Here is a 24,607-nt window from a genome sequence, read left to right on the forward strand (position 1 = left end):
CTTCCTTGTAGAATTTGGCAGGTTACTTGATTGGATTGCCTGGGTAGCCTGGCCAGTCTTTTGTAATGATAAATACTTAGTTCCTGCGCCATGTCACAGGCTCACACCCTATTCATATCTTAAATGTGCCCTTAAGCCAGGATTTGTGAGGAAAAAGACAATGGGGAGGTTTCCCACTTTGACCTTGCAGAGAAAACATTTGCTCAGTTAAGAATCAAAATGGTTCCAGAACACTCAAGGTTTCTAAAATACCGTATTTTTCACACCATAGGGCGCACCGGCCCATAGGGCGCACCCAGTTTTTTGGGGGGGAAATAAAGGGGGGAAAATTATTTTTCCCCCAGGCGCGGGGCTAGGGCGGGGGAAGCTCGAGCTTCCCCCGACCCCAGCCCCCAAACAGGCAGCTCTCTGCAAGCCGTGGGAGCCCAGCGCTGGCTCCCGCTGCTTGTGGAGAGGTCTGCGAAGCCTGGACGCGCTGAGATCAGCGCGTGCAGGCTTCGGCATGCCGGCAACTCTCCGCAAGCAGCGGGAGCGCTCCTGCTGCTTGCGGGGAGGTCCGCGAAGCCTGGACGCGCTGATCTCAGCACGCGCAGGCTTCGGCATGCAGGCAAGTCTCCGCAAGCAGCGGGACCGCTCCCACTGCTTGCGGAGAGGTCCGCGAAGCCTGGACGCGCTGATCTCAGCGCGCGCAGGCTTCGGCATGCCGGCAACTCTCCGCAAGCAGCGGGAGCCCAGCGCTGGGCCCCCGCTGCTTGCGGAGAGGTGTGCGAAGCCTGGAGAGCGTGAGGGGTTGGTGCGCACCGACCCCTCTCACTCTCCAGGCTTCAGCGAAAGCCTGCATTCGCACCATAGGACGCACACACATTTCCCCTTCATTTTTGGAGGGGAAAAAGTGCGTCCTATGGTGCGAAAAATACGGTATGTTGTAAACTGCTCCCAAATAATGTATATGTGATTAGAAGAGCAGGGTATAAGTTTCCAATTCCATTAATAAATACTTGAAGCCTAAACGGTGATGTATACAAACACAAAAGAATTATCTCTCTTTCAACTATACTCAGCTTTTAGGGATGGGGTGAGTAAGCAACAAACAATGTTTTGATATAAAACTGCAAGCAAAGGTAACTAGTCCCTGACTCCATTTTGCTCTTATAATCATCTTAGGAACATCATCCTGTTTTCTAACAGCAAATTCATTCTCCTAATGGGGAATCCCTCTGTAGACAAAATTCCTGCCAACCTAGCAGTTCAAAAGCACGTTGTGATAGGAATTTTATGGTCTTAGATATATGGTAATATTCATAAGTGTACCAACCAAGCACGTACATAGATCAGCACAGGAAGACCAACCTGGAACCATTTTGATTCCTAAACTGAGCAAATGTTTTCTCTGCAAGGTCAAAGTGGAAAAGCCTCCCCATTGTCTTTTCCTTCACAAATCCTGTCTTAAGGGTATGTCTATATTTGAATAGGGTGTGAGCCTGTGACCTGGCCCAGGAACTAAGTATTTATCACTACAAAAGAATGGCCAGGCTCCCCAGGCAATCCAATCAAGTAACCTGCCAGCCAGGAGATAAACAAGGACAGGAGAAAAAACTACATTCAAATGTTCTGTTTTAGACCGCCTTTTCTGTGATGTAGGTGTGATGTATCCGAGGGGTAGAGACATCACCTTGCCAACAAAGGTCCATATAGTTAAAGCCATGGTTTTCCCAATAGTAAAACCGGGAATGTGTGGGAAAATGTATTGAAGTGAGAGCTGGACCATAAAGAAGGCTGATCGCCGAAGAATTGATGCTTTTGAATTATAGTGCTGGAGGAGACTCTTGAGAGTCCCATGGACTGCAAGAAGATCAAAGGCATCCAGTCTTAAGGAAATTAGCCCTGAGTGCTCACTGGAAGGGAAGATCGTGAAGCTGAGGCTCCAATACTTTGGCCACCTCATGAGAAGAGAAGACTCCCTGGAAAAGACCCTGATGTTGGGAAAGATGGAGGAAACAAGGAGAAGGGGACGACAGAGGACGAGATGGTTGGACAGTGTTCTCGAAGCTACCAGCATGAGTCTGACCAAACTGCGGGAGGCAGTGGAAGACAGGAGTGCCTGGCGTGCTCTGGTCCATGGGGTCATGAAGAGTCGGACACGACTAAACAACATCTTTCTCTTTACATTTCCAACACTTATTCAATTTTGATTTATACATTTTTGCCAATCTACTAGGTGTTATGTACCATATATATACCATTTTCATATAATTTTCTCTTAAACCATAACATGCTGTTAATTTTATATCCGTATTCCATAATCGTTCCCATGCTTCCATTTCTATGTTATGACCAATATCTATTGCCCAATGTGTCATTCATTTGACTTGTTTGTCCTTTGTCTCCCATTCCAATAACATATTATACATTTTAGACATCACTTTAACATTACAGTTTAACAGGTCTCTCTTTAATTGTGATAGTTGTTCCCCAACCCCCCGCTTCATATCCTTTTTAAATACATTCAAATGATATTGTAACCATGTTGTTAATATCCCTGATAAATCCTTAAACACTTAATTTAAATTCTCTACCCTCCTCACTTAGCAAATTTCTCTAAGTTGCCCATCTTTCCATCATATTTTCCTTTTTCACCGCTAGGGCTTCCAAAGGTGAAAGCCAAAGTGATGTTTTAGTCTCCAATAAGTTTTTATATTTATCCTATATTATATACAATTTTTTCCTAATTATATGGTTTGTGAAACCTTTATGTACTTTTGCCTTTCCATACCACGAATAAGCGTGTATAAGGCTACTGGCAGCAATGCCCAATGTATCCCTCAACACGCCAGTTCTCAGCCCCTGCGAGAATGGGCAAGATTTGGGAACAATAGTAGTTGTAGTTAGGGATGGGAGAGAAATTTGGTTTGGTTTGCATTTTAATATGAACGTGCCCAATTTCCAAAACAAATCGAAATGTGGCTATCCCTTGAAATTCACCCTTCTCCAAATTTTACAATGAAATGTATTAAGGGAAAGTGTGCATGTCGATGCACATATATGTAAAAAAAATACAAAAATACAATGCACCATATTAGAAAACGTTGCTTACAAAAACCTGCATATTTGCCAAAATTGTGTACAAAAGTGTATAGTAGAAGAACTGCACACAAATACTACCAACATTTCATGAGGACTTTCTACCCCCCCCCCCCAAAAAAAATGCAGGCATGAAGAATTATAGCAAACTGAACTTAGCGACTAGAAAAATGAACAAAGAGAAGTCAAAACTGACAGATACATCTCTAGTTGTTATCCAGTAACAGTCAGTGGGCAATAAACTAGTCACCCCAGGCTATAGCCTGGTTCAGAATAAATGCATGAGTGAAGTCCAACTCATAAAGAGGATTGTGGAAGGAAGGTCCTAGAAGGGTGTGTAAAGTGCTACTTGCATCATAGGCACCAAGTCCCTGGGTGCCCTGGCTCCAACAACATTTATAATAAGGGGGTTGGGCACCCACAAAGTGTGGTGTAGCTGTGCATGCACACCACAGGGCATGTGCGTACTACGTCATCATTCCCTCTGCTGTGCACGCATTATGTCACCATGCCCCCGCTATGTGCGTTGTTATAGGCAGTAACACACGTTTATACGTAGGACCTGTAACAAAATGATCTCACTGTTTCTTCACCACAAGCAGGATTGCTCCTGTTCTGAGTTCCTGTCACCTAGCTGTGCTCCCCTCCGGCATATGCATTTATTTATAAATAACATTTTTTTACCACTCAATATAATAGCATCTCATTAAGTGGTTTAAATAAAACCACCGCCACATTAAAAAAAAAGAGAGATACAAACACAACTGTGCATAGCAGATAAAATCAAGCTGTGTACAAAAAATTAAAAATTAACCAGAGTCAGAGTCCAGGAAAGCTTGGGTAAACATACCAGTTTTTAAGAGATGTTTAAAAGCCATTACTGTCTCTGTCTCCCAGTTCACAAGAGGGGAAGGTATTCCAGAAGGTGGGTGCTGCCACCGAGAAGGCCTGCTTCTGTGTTGTCACCAAGTGACAATTCACTGCTGAGAGAGAGACCAGCAGGGTCTCCTCAGAAGAGCTTAAAATATCAGTTTAGTCTGTACCATAGGAGGCTGCCTGCTGTACTATAAGCCAGAATGGGAAGCCACAGACCCAGGAGTGATATGATCATGACTCTCTGCAGTCCACATCCTTTACCAAGTCACACCCCTCACTGGCCTTGCTTCATACCACCAACCTTGTGTGTGCTTGGCTGGCATGGAATGTGTCCTTGAACTCTGGCCATGCTTCTTTCTTGCCTGTATGGAAGAGGGGGTGGTGCGAGAGTGTGCACAAAGTAGCCTAACAAACAAAGGTAACATTATTGTTTGTTGCTCTGCCTACTTTGCCTCTGGTGAGCCCAAACACCACAGTATGGTCCAGACCTGGTTCTTAAAATATTGTAAGCTATTAGAGCAAGAGTAGGGAAGCTTTTTGGCCCGGTGGGTCAGATCTTTTATCCCCCCCCCCCCCCGCGCCCAAAGCAGGCCAACTTTGACAAATGGGTGGGAGTCAATCGCCTGATATCATACAGATGTCAGGTGATTGACAGGTGAGTAGCCACACCCACCTGCCAAGGTTGGCCCACTATGAAGGTTGGAAGATACAGCACAAAGTAGGATTGAATTCCTTGCACATCAGTTGCACATTTGCAGCAACAAATTATTATCCTGCTCCTCTGAAATTTTTCTCCTATAAATTAATTATATAATCGATAGCAAGACTAAAGTGTTGGGGTGGGCAATATCAGATCAGATTGTTTCACACAAGCTTTCATGATTCATGGCATGCTTCAATTTCTAGTCTTCACAAATCTCTTGAACTGATGTGGCTTGACATGTTGTTTAGAAACCAGTACCCATTTTCTGCTATATTCTAGGTGTGTGTGTGTGTGTGTGTGTGCATTTTGTGCTGTTTTTTATGTTGCTGCTGCTTGTCTTTATAACCATGAAATAGATGTGCTGTTTGTTCTATATAACAGCCTTGGTAGTTGTGTGAGTTAATACTCCTGGGTTTTCCCTTTGCAGAACTGCTCCAGTCCAGTATGGTTGATAGGATGTGGGCTCCAGTAGTTCCCCCCTGCTCTCCTAAACTTCTATTTTTGAACCATCAGTGATCTCATACGGTGCATTTCCACATGGCTTTGTGGAACCCTTTGTGGCTGACTGACACTAGCATTTTCTGGTTGTACCTGCTTGTGAGCATCGTATACAATCCTAGCTGATGTGCAGCGACTTTGGTTGAGGCCATGCCCCTAATCTCAACATGTGATTTGGACAAGTTTGTAGGCAAGTCTAGCATCTCTCCTCCTTTGATAGTTCAATAGGGATTGTATTACAAAACAGATTTTCTCTGAAATCCCTGGGAATACCAAAAGTCGCTAAGAATTGACACTACCCTAATTGCCTTTAGAGGCGTTCCTCCCACCCACAAGGTAGAAGGGGAAGTACAGCATCAGAGCTCACGCCTCTCAGTCAAACTGTATCTATATCTTAACTTCAGGAGCTTTTGCACTCTATCCTAGCATTCATCCACACCTGGGTATCTTCCTCAGAGAAGCTCCCAGTTTAGCTCCAGGACTATTTGGGATGCCCTCTTGTCTTGCTTTAGAGGTTATGGTAGCTGGATTCAGGTATTTAGGATATTAAGGATTTTGTTGGCGATTGGAACCTGCATGGATATGGCCATAAGCCCCAACACTCAACCTCATTCGTGCTTCCAGCAAACTCAGAGAGTGCCAGCAAGGTTCCAAAGACCTGATGAAGGACACTTGTAGCAAAGGGATTTCAGGCTGGTTTCCTTGACTTTTTCAACGCCTGGGGAGATAAACTTACATTGTAATATAATCCATTTGAATGCAGCTACCGTACCTTTGTCCAGAACAAATTAATCGCTTGAGTGGATTCGAGAGAGAGAGATGGGAAATCATAATCCCTGAATAAAAAGGCCGATGATTATGGCGAAGCTACAAATGTGCGGCTGCTTATGGATTCTTTAAAAGCGAAAGAACTCTGCACTTGCTCAGAGGCCGTGCACTAACGCTGCAATTCTGTGCACACCTACATGGGAAGGAGCCCCCACCGAGCGCGGGGGGACTTATTTCCACGTAAATGCATTGGGTTCCGGAGGATGATGTTGCTGCGCCGTTGCCCCAGCAACGTGACAGAGCCATATTACGCCAAATAACCGCCCCCCCTTTTTTTATACAACGGTCCGGGAGCCCCTGGAAGCTCTACGTCACTGGTTGCCGTGGTAACAACTTGAACACCTGCACCAACGAGGAGAAAGCCAGCTACGTCAACTGACGCTCCGCGCATCTTACGCGGCCCTTCCAGCGCTAAGCATACGTTCCTCTCTATGGTAAGTTGAAGCTTAAAACAACAACAACCCTCGCCCCCTTCTTCCTCTCAGCGGATGACGAAGACGGATATTAAAGGAAGAAAATAAAGTCACCTGACCGAAAGGGAACCCGGAGGCGGAAGTGACGTGCGGTAGACTGGGAGAAAGACGGGGACAGACAAACCCTTCCTCCTGGAAGGGATCCGAGGCCGAGATGGTAAGTGACAGGCGCACGGAGCCAAGCGGAGCCCCCCCCCAGCGCCCCCCATCCACGAAGAGCCTCCCCCCCACCCGCAGCCCCGCCTCCGCCCTCTGAGGAAGGACCGCTCGCTCCCGCTTCCCAGGGAAGGGGCTGCCAGGTCCAGCCCCCGAGGGGGCTCCGTGCCTTCGTTAGGCTGCGCGCCCTGGCCCGCTCGTTGGGGAGTCGGGGCCCGCCGGACTGGCCGGGGCCTGCCTCCGAGGGCGAAGCGGGCATCGGATCGCCCTGCATGACTCCCCACGACCCTCGGCAGTCTTGCCAGGTTGTGCCTCTTCCGTACGGGGAAGAGTGAAGCTGCCTCACGCAGGGCAGCCAGCTTTGCGGGATGCTTAAAAAGCACGAAAGAGCTGTCAGGGGTAGGAGGCTGGTCGGCTTAGAGAGGCATGAGGAGGTGCCCCCCACCTTCCCTTCCCTAATTCGGTGCACGTGTGTATGGGAGGGAAATGTGCTCTTTGCAATCAGCTCTGTGTGGCCAGCTCCGTGCCTTCAGTAAGTAGCAGCGTCCACTCTTCTTCTCGCCACCAATCCCTTAGTTAGGAAATGGTCCGTTAGTGGTAGAATAGGCAGTTGTCATTCCGAAGGTCTCCCGTCCAATCCCCTGCACCTCTAAAAGTTCCGCAGGCTGCCAAGACTAAAAGTTCTGTCCGTCAGAGAAGAGAAGTATTTGCTGTGCTGGACGGTTTCTTTCCATCCTTTTCCCGAGTCCCCGTGTGACATCCTTCTCCTGAGAAACTGCCATTTCCAATTCTGAGGTTAAGAGGCTCTCTCCACAGAGGACTTCCCTGAAGCTTGCACCCTGTTTTTCACCAGTTAGATCGTGATGCTATCCTTTCTCCATTTTCAGTGCCTTGCATTCATGGAATTTCACATTCAGAGGAATCAGCATATTGGAATAGGCAAACTGAATAGCATTTACCCTCAGTTTAAATATCAGATGCAGCTGCAGGGAAGAGCAATTGGAAAAAATAACAGGTACTGGAAATGGTACTAAAGTCACTTGATCTTTTCCAACATGGTAAGAAGTGGAGCTTTGGAATGGTTTCTTCCCAGTTGAGGGCTCGGAAGATTACACTTCACTGTCCTCTGTAAGGTGGACATTGCTATTTGTTAACAAAGCAGTTTGCTTCTCAGCAGGGACGGGTTTAACTGTTGAGAGTTAGTCCTGCTATGGACAGGGCTCAACTCATGAAATCTTACAGTAGATAGATGCAGGTGTATGACTTTGACCATGAGCTTACTGAAACTTGCAGATACATGCATGTGATATTATCCTATTGGAATTCAGGTGAGACCTCTTGTTACACCCTTAGGTCTCTGAAAGTGCACTCTCAGTGCACTCTCAGGTTGAAAGCAGCTTCCATGTAGAAAGGTTGAAGGCTTTTCATGCTGAGGTGTTTTCAGTCAAGCAGTTCCCCCCACAAGCATTCTGCAGTAGGCAAGGGGTATTTACCGTGTAAGCACAGTTGGTCTGATTTTCAGTAGAAGGTATTTTTCAGTCACTTATTCCAGAGGTGATCCAATTTCAGTCTTGCATGATCCATCAATTCTTTAAAACAAAAATAGAATCCCCATGGTCCACGAATGCATGTAAAATTCCAAAGTTAGAGTGAATGTTCACGATGTTTTTGCAGCGATCCTGTGTAGGCACTTTTGAACTTTTCAGGCATAAGTAGTGCCCTGCAAATTTAGACCAAGGTCCGTCCAGCATTCTTTCTAAGCATTCCAGTAATCAGTAGATGTAACTTATCCTCCAGAAGTTTGCCAGCAGCCCGTAAGTGGGCTGCAGTCTACTTTATGCCCACCCATGCATTCTTCACTGTCAGAACTAAGCTGTAGCGAAATTTGGCCAAAATCATGTTGTTAATTTTTGCTAGTCATGAGATTCACCAAACTGTCACAACCTTATTATTCATTCCTGTATTGAATAATTGTCGAATGCCACTTTAGGGATAGCAATCTAATTCTGCTATGAATTAGAGATTCACCCTGAGATCTAATTCTGTCCCTGAAAAAAAGGTGATCTGATCTCTGTCTTCAAAGGGGATAGATGCTTAATTCAGAGCTTAACATTGAATCTTCAGGAAAGCATTGGTTTGTGATTTACCTAAAGACAAGGACCAAGCACTCAGCTCCAGATTTGGCTCCTCCAATAGTTTCCATTGTTTTCTAATTATATTTGCTGGACAGCATCTTGGTTGCCTCTGTAATGCCATGATTCTCCCTTCTTTAATTCCAAAGCAATCTTGTGCATTTAGAGTTAGGGTTGCCTTCTTTGTGAGAGTCTTCTGTTATATGACTTGAGATGTTACCTATAACGTTGCATCTTACCGCTTGGGTAAGTTACTCAGGTCCTTAACAGTGTTATTGAGCTCTTACTCATTCCTGCTTGTGAGTGGCTGTATTCTCCCCCCAAAACCCCTTTTTTTCCTTCCCTGAATCCGGAACAACAGTAGTAACCTCGTGAGGTTGTTTGTTCCTCGTATTTTCATAACGGTCTCTCCGTTTCTCCTTCTGCAGGTCACAAGGCCACTAGTTCCAACAGCGGCCCAGTCCTGGCGCTGGGTTTGTTGTTACCCGGCCCCACCCGGGCAGTCATGAACGGGAGCGCAGTGCCCCTGTCGCCAACCGGGGGAGGGATGGTGGGGGAACCCGCCTCTCTTCCCTCTCCGGGTTGGCGGGAATTCTGCGAGGCGCACGCTCGCGCTGCCGCGGTGGACTTTGCCCGCCGCTTTCGGGCCTTCCTGGGTGAGAACCCCCAGTTTGCCACGCCAGGAGCTGAAGCTGCCTTCTCTCGCCGCTTTGCCGAGCACTTCCTGGAACACTTTGAGGCGGAGGTGAGCCGGGCCTATGCCAGCGACTCGCCGCCCCGGTGCGACATCGCCCCCTTCACCGGCTGCTCCTCCGCGCGTGACCTCTCCGAGACGTGCAGCGACTCCTCCGTGGCCTCCCCTGTGGAGCCTCCCCCGGGGCCGCCCTCTGGCCTCTCCAGCAGCCAGTCTCGTAGCTCCGAAGACGTTTCCACCGCAACAGCCGTGACGGCCACCAAACCAAAGCTGAAGAAGCGCTTCTCACTGCGCAACGTGAGCCGCAGTGTACGGGGCAGCGTCCGGGGCATCCTGCAGTGGAAGACCTCGACGGAGTCGCCCCCTGGCAGCGCGGACGGGGTGACCACCGGCGCCAACAGCAATTCCAACTCTTCAGGGGGTGGCGACTCTGAGCGCTGGACTCACCGCTTCGAACGCCTGCGGCTCAACAAAGCCTCCCCAGCCACCCTCCGCGTAGAACTGGCCAGCGTGCGGCGCGAGGGCCTCCTGAACTACATTGTGGCCGACGATGGGGCAGGCGGGGGCAGCCGGACACGCTGGCAGAAATGCCGCCTTCTCCTGCGCAAAGCGGGGAAGGGGGAGGGGGAGGGTTACCTCTTGGAGTTCTACATCCCACCAAAGGTGAGCCATGGGTTGCTGCATCAGGGCGGGGGGGGGGGGGGGGAGAAATCCCGGGCGGGGAGAGCCAAAGGATTACCCCACGCCAAGATTCCCAGCACTGAGGGGCATCGGCGTAACTGTGGCTCTCCCTAACTTAACCCCTAGGCATCCAAGCCGCGGGTCAGCATCGCCTGCTCTTGCGTAGTGGACGTGCGGACAACGACCCCCTTGGAAATGCCAGACAAAGAGAACACCTTTGTGCTCAAGGTGAGGAGAAGAAAAATATCAGGGTTGCATAGGGGCAGAAAGTTAGTGGCTTTGTTTTGTGAGTCTGGTTTTTTAAAAAAGTTATTCAAGTAGGTACCAAAAAACAACAACCCTAAACCTTAAATGTTTTCCATGATAATTGGAGCCATAATGCTTACATGCCTTTGAGTTAATTTGCATATTTGCTTATAATAATATTAACACTTCTCAGCGAGAGGATGTGTCCCCATTCTCTGCCTGGACTACCTTCCCAGAGGAAGTCCCTTAAGACAGCAGCAAGGGTGAGGAACCTGAGGCCCAAGGTCCAGGTGCAGCCCTCTTTCTGGTCCCTGGGACTCTTCCCTGCAGGCTGGAAGGTAGCCTCCTGCCTAAAGCAAGGAGCTGTATCCATTTCCCACCCAGTTTTTGTCTAGTGCCTCCAATCACTGACATGTGGCCCCCCAGAAAGCTGCCCATATGGGCGTGCAGCCCCTGGGCTTGAATAGTTCCCCCACTTCTGCAAGGCAGTCTGGCTGGAGTGTGCATTCAGCCGTTGCCTACTTTCCTCCTTGCTTCTCACTTCTGGTGGGATCTGCTGCTGCCTGGTCCCTCTCTAGCAGGACCTCACTAGCTTTGGCAGGAGCTGCTGTTCCTGAGGAGACTCATGACAATTCCCCGGCCTTCTTTTTCTCTTGGTTTGATCTCATGTGCTTTGTCATATGCTTGGTTTGCTTTCATATGCCTGGAGGCCGACCATGACATCTGTGTGCTTTGAGAGCGAGAAGGGTATGTGGGTGCTTTGAGATTTCTTTTTTTGCATGGTAAAAGCACAGCAAATGGGGGGGGGGCTTCAGTCAGCATGGTGTAGAGGGGCAGCTAAGGCAGCTGATAAAGAACGTGGGACAAAGGTCTCCTTAAACACCTTGCCAGCCGTTGCTGCCTGAACTGACTCGTTTCTATTGAGGGCCAAAACATGCAGAGGGAGGCCTCATTCTCTTACTGCTATCCATGTAAACAATGCTGAGTTACATATACCAAGTGTCTGATTCAGTATAAGAATGCTTTCTATCTTCTCATGTCTTGCAGAAGGTTTTTAACTTGAGCATCATTTGGCTTCAGCAGCTCTTGTCATTCTTGCACAAAAGGGTTAGGAAGCAGTTTACTGATTTTCTCATGGTGACATGTTTCCTTTTTCCCCTTGGCTTTTTGGAGGCACCGGAGGGGAGCATGTTCTAGGAATAATGAGCCCCTCCACACACCCCAAAGCGTAATGTGTCTATGGCTATTCCCTTCCCACTCTACTTCACAGCTGTCAAGCTCCTTGGAGTACATCCTTGAGACGGTTGACTCGCTGCAGATGCGCTCCTGGTTGGCTGACATTCAGGAATGCATGGGCCTCGGGTAAGTTGTGCCGGGCCGTGGGAGAGGACCAGAGCTCAGCGGCAGAGCATTTGCTGGGCCTGCGAAAGGTAGCATCCTTAGCAGTTAAAGGGATCGCAGGTAGCAAGGCAATCCTGGGCTATGTGGGACTGTGGTCTGAGATAGATTGACAGATAGGACAGCTTCATACATTACACGAGAGCCTTTAGGCACACGAGAATGGGAGAGGTCGGCTAGGCATGCCTTGCAATCTTTGCCCACGCTAAAAGCATAAACCAGGGATTGGGGAACTTTTGGTCCACCAGATGTTGTTGAAGTGCAACTCCCATATTGGCCACAGCCAGCAAGGCCCAATGGTCAGGGCTGGTGGGAGCTGTTGGCATCCATCTGTCTCGAGACAGTGGAGTGTGCCTCTGGTTTGGTGTTAGCGGCACCAAAGTGACCTCTCGGGGGGGTGGGGCACAAGCCTAGGCAGTGTGTAAGGCAGTCCTGGACAAGACCCCCAATCTCGGCCTCACTGATGTGGCCCAAAGGAAAGCAGAGCAATATGTTTGGCCCCAGCTTGGCTGCAGGAGCTGCTGGAAGGAGGCGTACAAGGCACCACCCAGCTGCCTTAGGGACTCCACTCCAGATTTGTGTAGGGTTTACTGCTTATCTGTAGTCTAGCAACATCTGGAGGGCATTGCACAGGTTCCCCCATCCCTGAAGCAAGCAGCCAGACCAAAGCTCTAGCATGTCCAGTGTTTCTGTTTCCAGTAGCAGCCCAGCATGAGTGTGATAATCCTTCCCTGCTTGCCCCCTTGTATCTGATACTGGGGAGTATATTGGCCTCGGACACAGATGTTTGGTTTTGGCTAATGGCACTTGTCTCCACAGAGAGAGCACTGACAGCCTGGAACAGCCATGTATGAACCACTCGGAGAGCATGCCCAGCCGCGAGCTTCCCATGGTGCCGAGTGAGAGCAGCGATCAGCTCAGCCAAGGTCTGTGGCATTCTCTCCATCCTCCAGCAGAGCCCCAGCTTCACTCCCTTGGCAAAACGATCTGCTGCCACGTTGGGGAAGGGCTGTGGCTCAGTTAGCTGAGCACATGCTTTGTATGCAGAAGGTCCCTGGTTCGAATCCCTGGCAGATGTAGTAGTACAGTGGTACCTCTGGTTGCGAACGAGATCCGTTCCAGAGGCCTGTTCGCAACATGAGTAGAACGCAACCTGCGCGTGCGCGGGTCGTGATTTGCCGCTTCTGTGCATGTGTGTGACGTTATTTTGCACATCTGCGCATGCGCGAGTGGCGAAACCCGGAAGTAACCCTTTCCAGTACTTCTGGGTCGCTGCGGGACGCAACCTGAAAACGCGCAACCTGAAGCAAACGTAACATGAGGTATGACTGTAGTCAAGCAGCATTCTGCCTTACCCTTCTGGTAAAATGCAAAGCCATCTATTGCAGCAAGATGATAAAATTCTATCTTTGCATTAATGTTTGATCCTGGGATGGGGAGCCTGTGGCCCTGTGGGTGTCATTTCACCACAATTCCCATCATCCCTGACTATTCACCGTATTGGGCGTTAGAGCCTAACCATCGAGAGTGCCACAGGTTTTTGTTTTTTATTTATGTGCTGCCCTTTATGTGGATTTATGTGCTGCCAAAATTCCCCATGTGTGGTCTAGTCTTAGAGGAGGAGAAATCTGTAGTGCCAGCTTTCTACGCTTTCCAACCTGAGGTATTTTCTTCAGAGGGGCCGAGTTCGAAACAGGAATGCACACTAACTCCGTATGTTATTGCAAGCTCCTTGAGAGGAAGGATGGGGTGAAAATGTAATAAATGAAATAAATAATAAAAAACTTTATAGAACTGAGATTTCTACATGCTAATCAGAACTAGCTTTGTCTCTTAAATGATGACACACTGTGTAGTATACAATGACATAATCATCACTGTTTTATTAATTTTTCTTAGAAATGTATTTCACTTTTTTGTGGAGTTTAAATGTATTTTATTTTGTTCTTTTTTTAATATGGTCTGTGATCTGTAACTGTTTGATTCTATTCCTAGAGATAGAGGTTTGGGAGAGTGTGACTTCTAATAATAGCTTTTCCCCTTTTGTCAATTATTGATCTTAACTCTTGTTTCTGTTTGTTGATTTGTAATAAATCTTGTAAATCAGGAAGGAAAATGCTCAAGAGTTCTCCCCCCCCCTGCCCAACCATTTTCTCTCTCAATCAAGTCAGCTATTGGTTGCTTAATTATAGGTTAAAATAATGTACACAGCATCAGCCACAAAGCTGTTACTCTACTGTTGGAAGGAAAGGTCAGTTTTAATACTTCAGATTTTTAAAATCAAAATTTGGAGAGGCAGGAACTATGTTTTCTATGCTATATATATAGTGGACAAAATGTAGCCTTGACAAGGAATCACACAATATTTTTTCGGTGTTGAGACACAGAAAATAAGCAGGAAGAAGAAAATAAGGAGAAGAAAAAGAAGAGACAGAGAAAGATGAGAAAGAAATAATAAATAAAAATAAAAAGGACTTCCAATTTTCCATTTGCCGCTTACATAAGAAAAGGCTATTTAAGACATTCAGTCCATGATAACCTCGGGAATTGCACAATGTTTTTTGGAGCTGCCTTGGTGTGCTGCTTGTGACCTGGCCTGTTTGTCCATCGTGTCCCCTCCCCAGGTGCCTATGGCGGACTGATGGAGCGCCCCTCCGCCTCCATGTCCCCCAGCTCCGTCTCCATTGCTGCCTCCCACTTTGACTCAATGGAGCTGCTGCCTCCCGAGCTGCCACCTCGAGTGCCGATTGACGAAGGGCCGTTTCCCATGGGGCTCCTCCACACGACCTTCCCTGAAACCCCGGACACCACAGGTAATGCCTTGGAGTGGAGTGGAGTTCTCTCTCTCTCTCCATTCTGAGAGAATGGGGTGGGGGTGTGGGGGTCTGACGGGCTCAAGAGCGAGACTTCAGAATTCTCTGAACCGGCTTTGGCAGATGGCTCTCGCCTCTCTCCCTGCTCCAGGTTCCTTCCTTTTCCAAGGGGAGCCCGACCCAGGCGGGGGAAGCCTTGGCGACACAGAGCACCCTCTTTCCGAATACCCCTGGTTCCACGGCACCCTGTCCCGCCTCAAAGCCGCCCAGCTGGTGTTGGCGGGGGGAGCCAGCAGCCACGGCGTTTTCTTAGTGCGGCAGAGCGAGACGCGGCGCGGGGAATACGTCCTGACCTTTAACTTTCAGGGGAAGGCGAAGGTGAGCATGCATTCGCGGGTATCTGGGCAAGCCAGCATGGTGCAGTGGGTCAGTGTTTCAGACTAGGACCCTGCAGACGAGGGTACTAGCCCCCACTTAGCCGTGCAGCTCATTGAGTGACCTTCGGGCAGACCTCCTCAGCCTTGTTTTTAGGCTGTAATTCGGCGGAGGAGAGCCACATACACCGCCTTGAGTTCCTTGGGAGGGAAAGGTGGGGTGTGAATGCAGTTACCGTAGATTCCAGCGTATTAGGCGACTGGGCGTATTAGACGACCCCCCAAATTGGCAGCTGCAATTTGGGCGTTTGTCTTATAAGCCCAGTCGCCTAATACACTGGGCAGCTCCGCGCCGGGAGAAAGCTGCCTGGCGTGGAGTGGAGCCTGCTGCCCGCTGCGGCTGTTTCGGAGCCCCCACCGCAGCAGCAGCGGGGGGTGGGGTGGGCTCTGCTCCATGCCGCCCATACCCGGCGTATAAGATGACCCCCGACTTTTTAACCTCTTTTCCTGGGTTAAAAAGTCGTCTTATACGCCGGCATCTACGGTAAGAAAAAGAAAGATGGTGCCAGTTGTGAGACAGGGTGGGAGAGGATCAGGCCCTTGACGGGACCTCTCTCCAGGCCTCCTTATCTCGCCACCAGCACCTGCGCCTCTCCCTTAACGAAGACGGGCAATGCCGGGTTCAGCACCTCTGGTTCCAGACCATCTTTGACATGCTGGAGCACTTCCGGGTCCACCCCATCCCCCTCGAGTCGGGCGGCTCCAGCGACGTGACGCTCGTCAGCTACGTGGTTGCTTCGCAGAGGCTGCACGGTGAGCATAGCCAGAGCCCCAGGGAGCCCTGGGCTAGGAAGACCATTGACACCGTTGCCAATCCATGCCATGCTCCATCTCCCACCCATCTCCTCCCATTGTGGCTCCAGACACATTTCCCCCTCCCCCAGATTCCCCGCCCCGAGTCTTCTGCTCCACACCGCGCAGGGGCGATGACACCCCACCCCCTTCATGTCTACCGCTCTCCCTCTCTTACCCCACCCCCAATCCCTATTTCTGATGTGGGCATCTCTGTCACAGGCCGGGACCGGGCTGGGAGCCGAGCGCCGGTGTCTGGGTTCAGTGGGGACCCCGACTCGCCCCCCAACCTCATCTCCATCCTTGCTGCCGCCTCTGCGGGTGACTGCGTGTAAGTGTGCCATAGCTACCACGGGAGGAAGGCAGAGAGTTGCGAGCGTGTGTGTGTGTCACAGCCCCCACGCCATAGCCCATCGCTATCCACGGGTCATGCAGATGTGCGATGCCCATAACCATCCACTGTGTCTGTGACACCAGGTAGGGGGGAGATTTCAGAGGGAAGAGGCTCCTCCTGGCATCTCCAGGTAGAGCTGGGGGGGGCGGGGAGATTTCTGCCTGAAGCCCCGCTGCTAGTTTTTGTAGCAATGCTGAGGGAGATGGACCAATCGCCTGCCTTGTAAAAATCAGCTTCTTACATTCCTTCTCTGGAGATGGGCTTTAGCCGTGGTGACCATGTGGAGCTTCAAATGTTACAGGATGTGCCGCCAACCTCGTCTTTCTGGCAGCTTGTCCTGTAACATACAGAGCTTCCCTGTGCTCCCTTACAGCCCTAGTTTGCAACTAAGCTTATGGTATCCCCTGTGCAATCTTGATTGTGTTGGATACAGCAGTGATTTGCCAAATAGTCCAATTTGTTATTTAACATAACAACAGCAAACAGTTAATAACAAGTCCCCGGTAGGACATAGTATTGCTTTCTGTTCTGCTGCTCATCTCCCCCAACTTTCTCAGCAACCAGATGTGGCTGCTAGGATTCTGAATTCCATGGCCCCCAAACTCACTTTAGAGTAAAGGCATGTGCCATGAGGAAAATTTAGGGCCAAGGAAATGCAGCCTTAATTCTGTCTGGCACAATTAAAAAGAGCCTACAGAATTGAGAAGGTGTCTGCCTACATAGCATGAGAATTTTATTTTTTTAAAAAGAGGTCGCTATGCTAGCAATTCACCCAAATCCATTCAGTTAGTTTTTGTGGAGGAGAAAGGAAGCCATCACACACCTTTCTCTCTCTTTTTTTGAAATTCCTAAGGAAGCCTAATCAGTTTCAGCTAAGCAATATTATATAACGCCGGCAGCTCAACAAATGCTCTAGCAAAGCCAGCTGTCAGGCCTCTAGTTCTGTGTCATGACCAGGTAAAAGCCTGAAGTAGGTCTAAGGCAGGGATGGGGAGCCTGCTTGGCTCCAAATGTTGCAGGACTGCAGCTCTCATCGTTCCTGAGCAATTGGTCAAGTTGATGGGAGCTGGAATCCAAGTACATCTGGGTGGCCACAGGTTCCCCATCCCTGGGCTAAGGGAAAGAAGGAGAAAAAGGCTTAGACACATGGGATATTCAGAATTCAACACACACACACACACACACACACACACACACACACACAGGTCTCATTGCAAAGATTCTGCAAATACTGTCTCTGAGTAATGCCAGACTTTGGCATTGGTTGCAGAAACAGGGCTCTTGGAAGGCATGATTCTCAATTTTTTAAAACAAGATTTATGGCAATCTGGGTGTGAAGATGAGAATGAATGTGTGGGCAGTGCTTGGTGAAAATTGCACAGAGGAGCTGGTAGGAGTCATTGGCCAGGATGTAGAACAGTTTTTGCCAACCTTGGTAGTCTCCAAGTGTTTGGCACCACAGCCCAGGACTTGCAAGCAGGTGCTTCAGGGGCCGAATGCAACCCCTTGGCTGAGGTGGGCAGATAGGTGCCTGTTCTAATCAATTAACATTCACAAGTATTACCTGAGATTTCTTGAATGGGTCAAAACCTTAGCTGCCGTTATTACAAATACTAAGGAATAGGCATAACCACAATAAACATTTTGCACTGAGTATTTTGTAGAAGTAGAGTAAGTTACAAAAAATAAACAAATGAATGCCACTGTGTAATTTTGGACAACTTTTGACAGCCCTGTAAATTGGCTTTTTTGGTGCTGGGCAGAGTTTGGATATTACTGTTTTTTAACGCAAAGAGTATGCACAGCCCCGAGTCATGCCAGCCTGCCTCATCCCCACACAGCTGCCCAGCAGTTGTCCCTGTGTGATTTCATCAGGCCACTACTACTGTGCATGTAACATATGACAGTTTTCCTAAGTCGCAGTTTCCCCGCAATGTGGCATCCTCCAGATGGGGTTGGATTCCCAGCTCCCAGCCAGCATGTCAAGTAGACAGGGTAATGAGATCTGCACCAGGTTAGCAAGGGCTGCTCTAAGCCACATCAAATGCATCTAAGTTCTGATGTGTGCTGTCACCCTTTCCCAAGCATCGCCCAGAAGATTGTGCTCAAAGTGCTCTAGCTACTGGATGTAGACAACACTGGAGTTGCTCAGTTTTTAGAAAAACCTCATTGAGGTGGGAGCCCCTTGGTCTGGACTGGACATTGGGGGGGCGGGGCGGAGCGCTCAGATAAATCTCTGTGTCCGCCATCCCACATTTTGTCTTAACCCCGGGCCCTCTTGTCTCTCTTTGTCTGTCTGTCTGTCTCTTTTCTCTTCTCTCCGCAGAACCGAACACCTCTCGTAACCTGCCGCCGCCTCCGCTCCCCCCAGCTCGGCCGCCTCTCGCTCCCCCTGACCGTGGATTGCCAGAGTCTGAGGGGCAGGCGGAGGAGGAGGGCCGGATGGTGGAGCCAGAGGTGGACGAGGCAGCGGCCACAAGAGGAGGAGGAGGATCCCTTCCCCTCCCGGAGGAATCGGAAGGACGAGCCCGGGCTGTGAACAACCAGTACTCGTTTGTCTGAGCCCCGTGAATATGAGCCAGAGAAAGACGCGAGCCCTTCTGGTGTCCATCGCCAGGGGGAGACCTGGCCTTGGCCCACGGGTGCGAGATGGGTTTGAATACCCAAAAGACTGGCCTTGCCCCCACGGTCCCATTCTCCCCCACCCCACCGTCCCATTCCCTTGGGTATGAAGCAAACCCCACTTCCGCTTGCCCCGAGAACATAGGTACGAGACCCTCCTCCTGGTTTCGTGATCCCAGCTTGCGACAGATTGGTACGCACTACTTCTAGCCCCGCCTTGGGTACTAAGGAAACGGGCCTGCTCTTCCTCCTCTTCCCTTCCTCTTCCTCCTCCTCCCACCCCTGTGCCCAAATCTCTGCAGTTGGGCAGGAGTAATAGCTCACTGTAAACACTACATGGAGCGGTGGGTGGGAGCGGGGTGGTCTGCCCTTCTGACTCCAGACACAGTCTTTTGCACCCCTGCCCTTCTTTGCTGAATGTATGGAGTCTCCGAATGTAACGTCCTCCCCCTCCCCATCTCCTCTCTTGGGGCGATGGGGAGGGGGAGGCCAGCTCCCTCTTCCCTGGTTGGAAATATATTTATATTCTTTCGTCTCTCTCCTTCTTCTTCCCCTTCGCCCCACCCACCCCGGCTTGGGGACTGGCCACGCATTATAAAGCCTACACTACCCCAGGTAAAATTTTAAAATGTTATGAATATACACCTTTCACAGGTACTGTCCCCTCCTCTTGTTCCTGCTGCACCCCTCCCCACCCCACCTTAAGATTTATTTTTCTACTGTGGACTAGGTGGACTGCTCAGGCCCTCTCTGTCTCTTCAATTCTCTCTTTTCTTAAAATTTGCGCTGAGGTACCGTTTGTTCATCTGTGTCTTTTTTGTCTTTTTTTTGATTAAATTTTTTTTTGGGGGGGAGAGTTTGTATGAAAATAAAGGAAATGTCATTTTACCTTTTAAAAGAAAAAATGATTTGAAACAAACACACAATAATCCTCCCCATACACTACACACTGGACCTTAAAAAGTGGGGGCAGGAGGAGAATCTCTTTCCTTCTGGATGATCCCTGTAGAACTTTCTTAATAGGAACCAAGAGGAAATGAGGTAGCTGATTTGATACCACTTCCCTGCACCAATCCAGCACATGTGACCCATCTAGTGATGCTTAGCAGCGTTCATGTAGTGCCTGGGTGCGCTCAGAGTGCTTCGCAGACGTTGTGCACATGTGGCAGCATGAAGTGGTAGAACAGGCATAGGGCAAACTCGGCCCTCCAGATGTTTTGGGACTACAACTCCCATCATTCCTAGCTAACAGGACCAGTGGTCAGGGATGATGGGAACTGTAGTCTCAAAACATCTGGGGGGGCCTAGTTTGCCTATGCCTGTGGTAGAACCACTTCAGGCTGCAAATTAAGGACATAATTTTCTAATCCTCTCTGGGATTGTTGTTTAAAAAACAGAAGCAAAGCAACAGCAGGTAGAAAGTTAGCACTACAAGAAATCAGCAGAGCTGAAACTCTCTCAAGATGCTTGGGTTTGTTATGCTGCCTTGAGGGGGGGGGGTGTTGTGGAAGCATTCAACAATGGCAACAACCACCTGCAGTCAGAAGTGGTGTGGTGTGGTGTCATTAGCTGCCTATGTAGACCAGGCCTCAAAGAGACCATAAGGTAGGTCATACTGCAGCTGGAAGCGGAGGTGGCGGGACTGAGAGAGTGCCGACTTAAACAGAGGTTGCTCAGTGAGGTTGTGGCATCAGAGGCCAGTTTATTAAAAAAGCGTCTTCTGGCTGCTGGGCCTCCACTAGCTCCCCACCTGAATGAAAGAATGGGAAATATTAAAGTGAGTCAGAGAGTAAAAAAAGCAAGAAGTTGAATAGCTAGGAGGCTGATTCTTGAAAGCTGTAGCTCAGGAGATTTGGGCAGAGGGTGACTATGGGGGTGGAGGTAAGAGGTGGACCACCCCATCTGCCTAATTCTGCACCCACTACCACATTCTGCAGTCCTGTATGGTGGCAGCATAGTCTGTAGATCACAGCTGTGCTAAATTAAAGGGCCTGTGGTTGGTTGGTTGTTGGTTGTCTGGTAAGAAAACCCAAGACAAATTTAATGTGTTAAGTGGCAGATGACAAACAGTGGCCAAAAGTGAATCAGGAGCCACTCTGGCCAGAAATGGCCTTTCTGAACCCAGAGAAATGTATACAACCCTTTGGGGCTAAACCCTTTCCCACAGTCAAATGGAAGTCTAGGGCAGCTGTAGGGAACTTTTAGCCTGCCAAATGTCCCCTTCATCCATGGCATTGGCTATGCTTTCTAGGGCTGATGGATGTTGCAGTTTAGCAGCATCTGGAGGGCCAGAGATTCCCCACTCCTGGTCTAGGATATGTTGTTTAGACACACACACACACACACACACACACACACACACACCCTATATCAAATGCAGTGTGTTGGTTTTTGGTGGTGCATTGTAACTGAGTGTTACCCACAAGCTTTTGTAGATAGAAGGGAGCTTCTTTAATCCCGTAGCCCAGGAGACACAGGCGGAGGGGGATCATGGGGGTGGAGGTTTTCACTTTGTATCAGTGCTCTGCAGCACAAGAGGACGCAGGCATGGCTGGGCCACCAAGAACAACCAGCAGCCCATGTCTGCTGCCTGTCTTGTTGATTATATGCAAAGCTTTTAAGTATTTTGTTAGTATTTCATAGTGCAAATGATGGGTGATATCCAACCCTACTTTGAAGACAAACCAGTCGATTTAAGCAACTTATGTACAGTGACTTAAATGAGTCTGAGTGGGACTAATGTTGGATATCACTCCCCCCTCCTCTTCTTCTGTTTTGTTTTTGCATGTTGGTCCCAAAAGCTAGGAACATGTTTTAAAACAATACAGTGGTACGCCAGGTTAAGAACTTAATTCGTTCCGGAGGTCTTTTCTTAACCTGAAACTGTTCTTAACCTGAGGTACCACTTTAGCTAATGGGGCCTCCCGCTGCCGCTGCGTGATTTCTGTTCTCATCCTGAAGCAAAGTTCTTAACCCAAGGTACTATTTCTGGGTTAGCGAAGTCTGTAACCTGAAGCGCCTGTAACCCGAGGTACCACTGTACATTTCAAAATTTTGAAAATAAGCATTTGCACCAAATGTATGTATTAGTATCCATGTTATTTTCTCTATAAGCAATTGGATGGTGATATTTCCTATGAAAAAAAGGTAAAATTCTGTACCTGGGGGCAGAGCGGCATGTGGCAACCTTCCTATTGTCTTGGAAACTGACTGGCCTGGCTCTCATTGACAGAGCTCTCTCAGGATGCTACAGTGTCAATGCCTCAAGAGATGCACTTCACACCCCAGGAATCTTTGCAGTGTATAGACTCTCCTCCAGATAGATCACACCACCTGTTACGATGGGGGACAAGTGGGATCTGCAACAAAACGTTGCAGTGCATTCTTCCTCCGAAAACATGTATTCTGGTACAGCTGAGTACCAAGTCCACTTCTGTTGTTGCGGGGATTTTGTTTTCCTGTTGATGGTGCACCGTTTTTGCAACTTAACACAAACCTCTCCAACGTGCTGATACTTCCCTCTTCTTTCTCACTGGCCCCATTTTGGCTTGAATCCTGGTGGCACTCACCACATGAGCTTGCTATTAGGAGGAGTGATAACATCATGGAGGGACAGCACTCTGCACAGTTTCCTTTGGATATGGGAGCCATGGAGACAGGTGGCAGCAGGACTGTCCTTTACAAACGTACAAGCAGAGCATGAGTCAAAATAGATATCGCACTATATAGAAGAAAACCTTGCCTGAGAGCAGTTTGGGCAGCCTAGGTCCCGTCTTGTTACCCCCCAACCCCCCAAAAATCTGCTGAGCGCTGTACCACTGCTTTAGGGCCATAAGGAAAAATTATTATTTTGTCAAAGCCCTGATGTCTTAATCTGGCGTTGTCAGGGGTTCAGGAGCAGAGGCAAGGGCAAGGGAGGAAACAGAGAGCGAAGGGGAGGAGGCAGAAGAAAGGATGAGTGATGACGACGACCCGAGATCTCCGAGTCTCTCCAGTGAGTCGGAGGATTCACAGAAAGGAGCACCAGTGGCCAAGGCAAGGGGGGAGTTTAGGGGGGCACCCCAGGGAGATAGAGCCAGAGGGGAATCAGAGGAGAGCAGTTGGAGATCGGGTCCAGCGTCACCGCCAGAGAGCAGGGAAGAGGAAAGGAGCCAGGGGGCAAGCGCTGGCAGCTCACAGCAGGAGGGAGGGCACGAGTCAGGGGTGGCCACACCTCCATCTGGGAGCGAAGAAACGGTTAGACGGAAGGTGGAAGGTTGGGCGCGCGCGCCAAGTTCAAATGCACAGGAAGGAGGCGCAGTAGGCAGCCCGGAAAGAGAGCCGGGTCCTAAAGCCCGGCGCAAGGAGGCAGGAGAGTCCGGGGGGTCAGCGTCCGAAGAATCCCGGAAGGAAGAGACCCAGGGGGGCAGAGGGACCCAGAGAAGAACAGTCAGGCGGAAAAGGTGGAGCAGGGCTAGGATATTAAGTTGGTGTACGAGGGGCGGAGATTCAGACGGAGCTTCGCCGATCTAGCTACTAGACGTAGGGTTGCACGCAGCAGCTTGAGAATGGAAACTGTAACTCAATAAAGACTTTTACTTAATGACCGTTGGCTGGCGTGATCCTCTGTGAGCTAGGATCCTGAAGCAACCCTGACAGTAAGCTCCGTCTCACTGTATTGTGGGCATCTACAGCCTCGAGGAGAGGAGAGAAGCAGGTGCCTACTAGTGAGCTCACGAACGGCAGCCGACATGACGGCTGAACAGCAGATAGCGGAACTCAGAGAAGCAGTGTCACAGCTGAATGCCGAGGCTCTCGCATCCAGGAAGAGAGAGGAGGACGCAGCTGCCGCCTACAGGGATCTCCAGGTCAGGTTGGAAGTGCTTACGAAGCAAGGGCAACAGACACCCAAACCAGAGGGGATTGGGTTGGGGAGACGCACAGGCGGTCTGGTCTCTCACTTCGATGGGAACCTGCAACAGTATCCCAATTTTAAAGCAGACGTACTGTGTGCACTGCAACTGCTGAGTAAAGATTTTAGAGATGAGCAAGAGAAAGTGGGGTTCATCATGTCTTATTTGCATGGGGATGCCAGAGCATGGCTGCGCAATTTATGGAGGGATAACGATCCGGCGCTCCAAAATGCGAATGCCTTTATTAAAGCGATGGATGCGTGTTTTTTATCAAGCATTGACGTGGATCTTGCTCGGCAACAGATTCATGGACTGAAGCAGGGAAGGGCCAGCGTACGGCAGTACCATGCCCGCTTTTTCGCCTTGGCCAGTGCCCTAGAATGGGACAGAGATGCGACCCCTGTAAGAGACCTTTTCTGGGAGGGACTAAACAGCTCTGTAAAAGATGAGATTGCGAGGGGGGAGAGACCCCGGACCACCCAGGAGGTCGTGCAGAGGGCGCTGGCAGTGGGGGTACGGCTGGAAGGACGTCCGTGGAGCAGGGACGAAGGGCGTGGAGGGCGCGAACCAGCCAGGGGCTCCTCCTTCTTTCCCAGAGAAGCAGCACGTACGCAATCCACGCCTCCGCCAGGGGGAGGAGCTGAACCGATGGAGGTTGGAGGTGCCAGGGCTCAGTCAGCAACCAGAGCCCTAGCACCAGCAGCAGTGAAAGCGAAGCCTCCTAGAGGGAACAGGAAGTGTTACGTCTGTGAGGAGCCAGGGCATATGGCGAAAGAGTGTCCCCAGAGGCTCCACAAGCTCACGGCAGCCTCAGCAATGGCGACTGCAGCAACGCAGCAAGGAGAACCACAGCAGGGAAACGACGCTGTCTGGCTGGAGGAAGAGGCACTGGGG

At 49.6% G+C, this 24,607-nt stretch overlaps 1 protein-coding gene across 3 annotated transcripts; it reads left to right on the plus strand.

Annotated features, from left to right (window-relative positions):
- Positions 1–6,352: 6,352 nt before the first annotated feature.
- SH2B1 (SH2B adaptor protein 1) lies at positions 6,353–18,679 on the plus strand. 3 transcript variants are annotated; one of them, XM_028702248.2, is made up of 11 exons: positions 6,353–6,616; positions 7,503–7,673; positions 9,176–10,104; positions 10,249–10,350; positions 11,639–11,730; positions 12,586–12,692; positions 14,391–14,579; positions 14,731–14,957; positions 15,595–15,766; positions 16,028–16,136; positions 18,526–18,679. In XM_028702248.2, the coding sequence occupies exons 2-11, from the start codon at positions 7,640–7,642 to the stop codon at positions 18,542–18,544; spliced, it is 1,980 nt and encodes a 659-aa protein (XP_028558081.1). In that variant the 5' UTR covers positions 6,353–6,616; positions 7,503–7,639; the 3' UTR covers positions 18,545–18,679. The 3 variants fall into 3 exon arrangements, with proteins under 3 accessions (XP_028558081.1, XP_077773247.1, XP_077773246.1); XM_077917121.1 differs by having other exon boundaries at positions 6,377–6,616; positions 7,503–7,630; XM_077917120.1 differs by lacking the exon at positions 7,503–7,673 and having other exon boundaries at positions 6,379–6,616.
- Positions 18,680–24,607: the final 5,928 nt, after the last annotated feature.

Source organism: Podarcis muralis, chromosome 13 (assembly GCF_964188315.1).
Source record: "Podarcis muralis chromosome 13, rPodMur119.hap1.1, whole genome shotgun sequence".
Taxonomy (NCBI): domain Eukaryota; kingdom Metazoa; phylum Chordata; class Lepidosauria; order Squamata; family Lacertidae; genus Podarcis; species Podarcis muralis.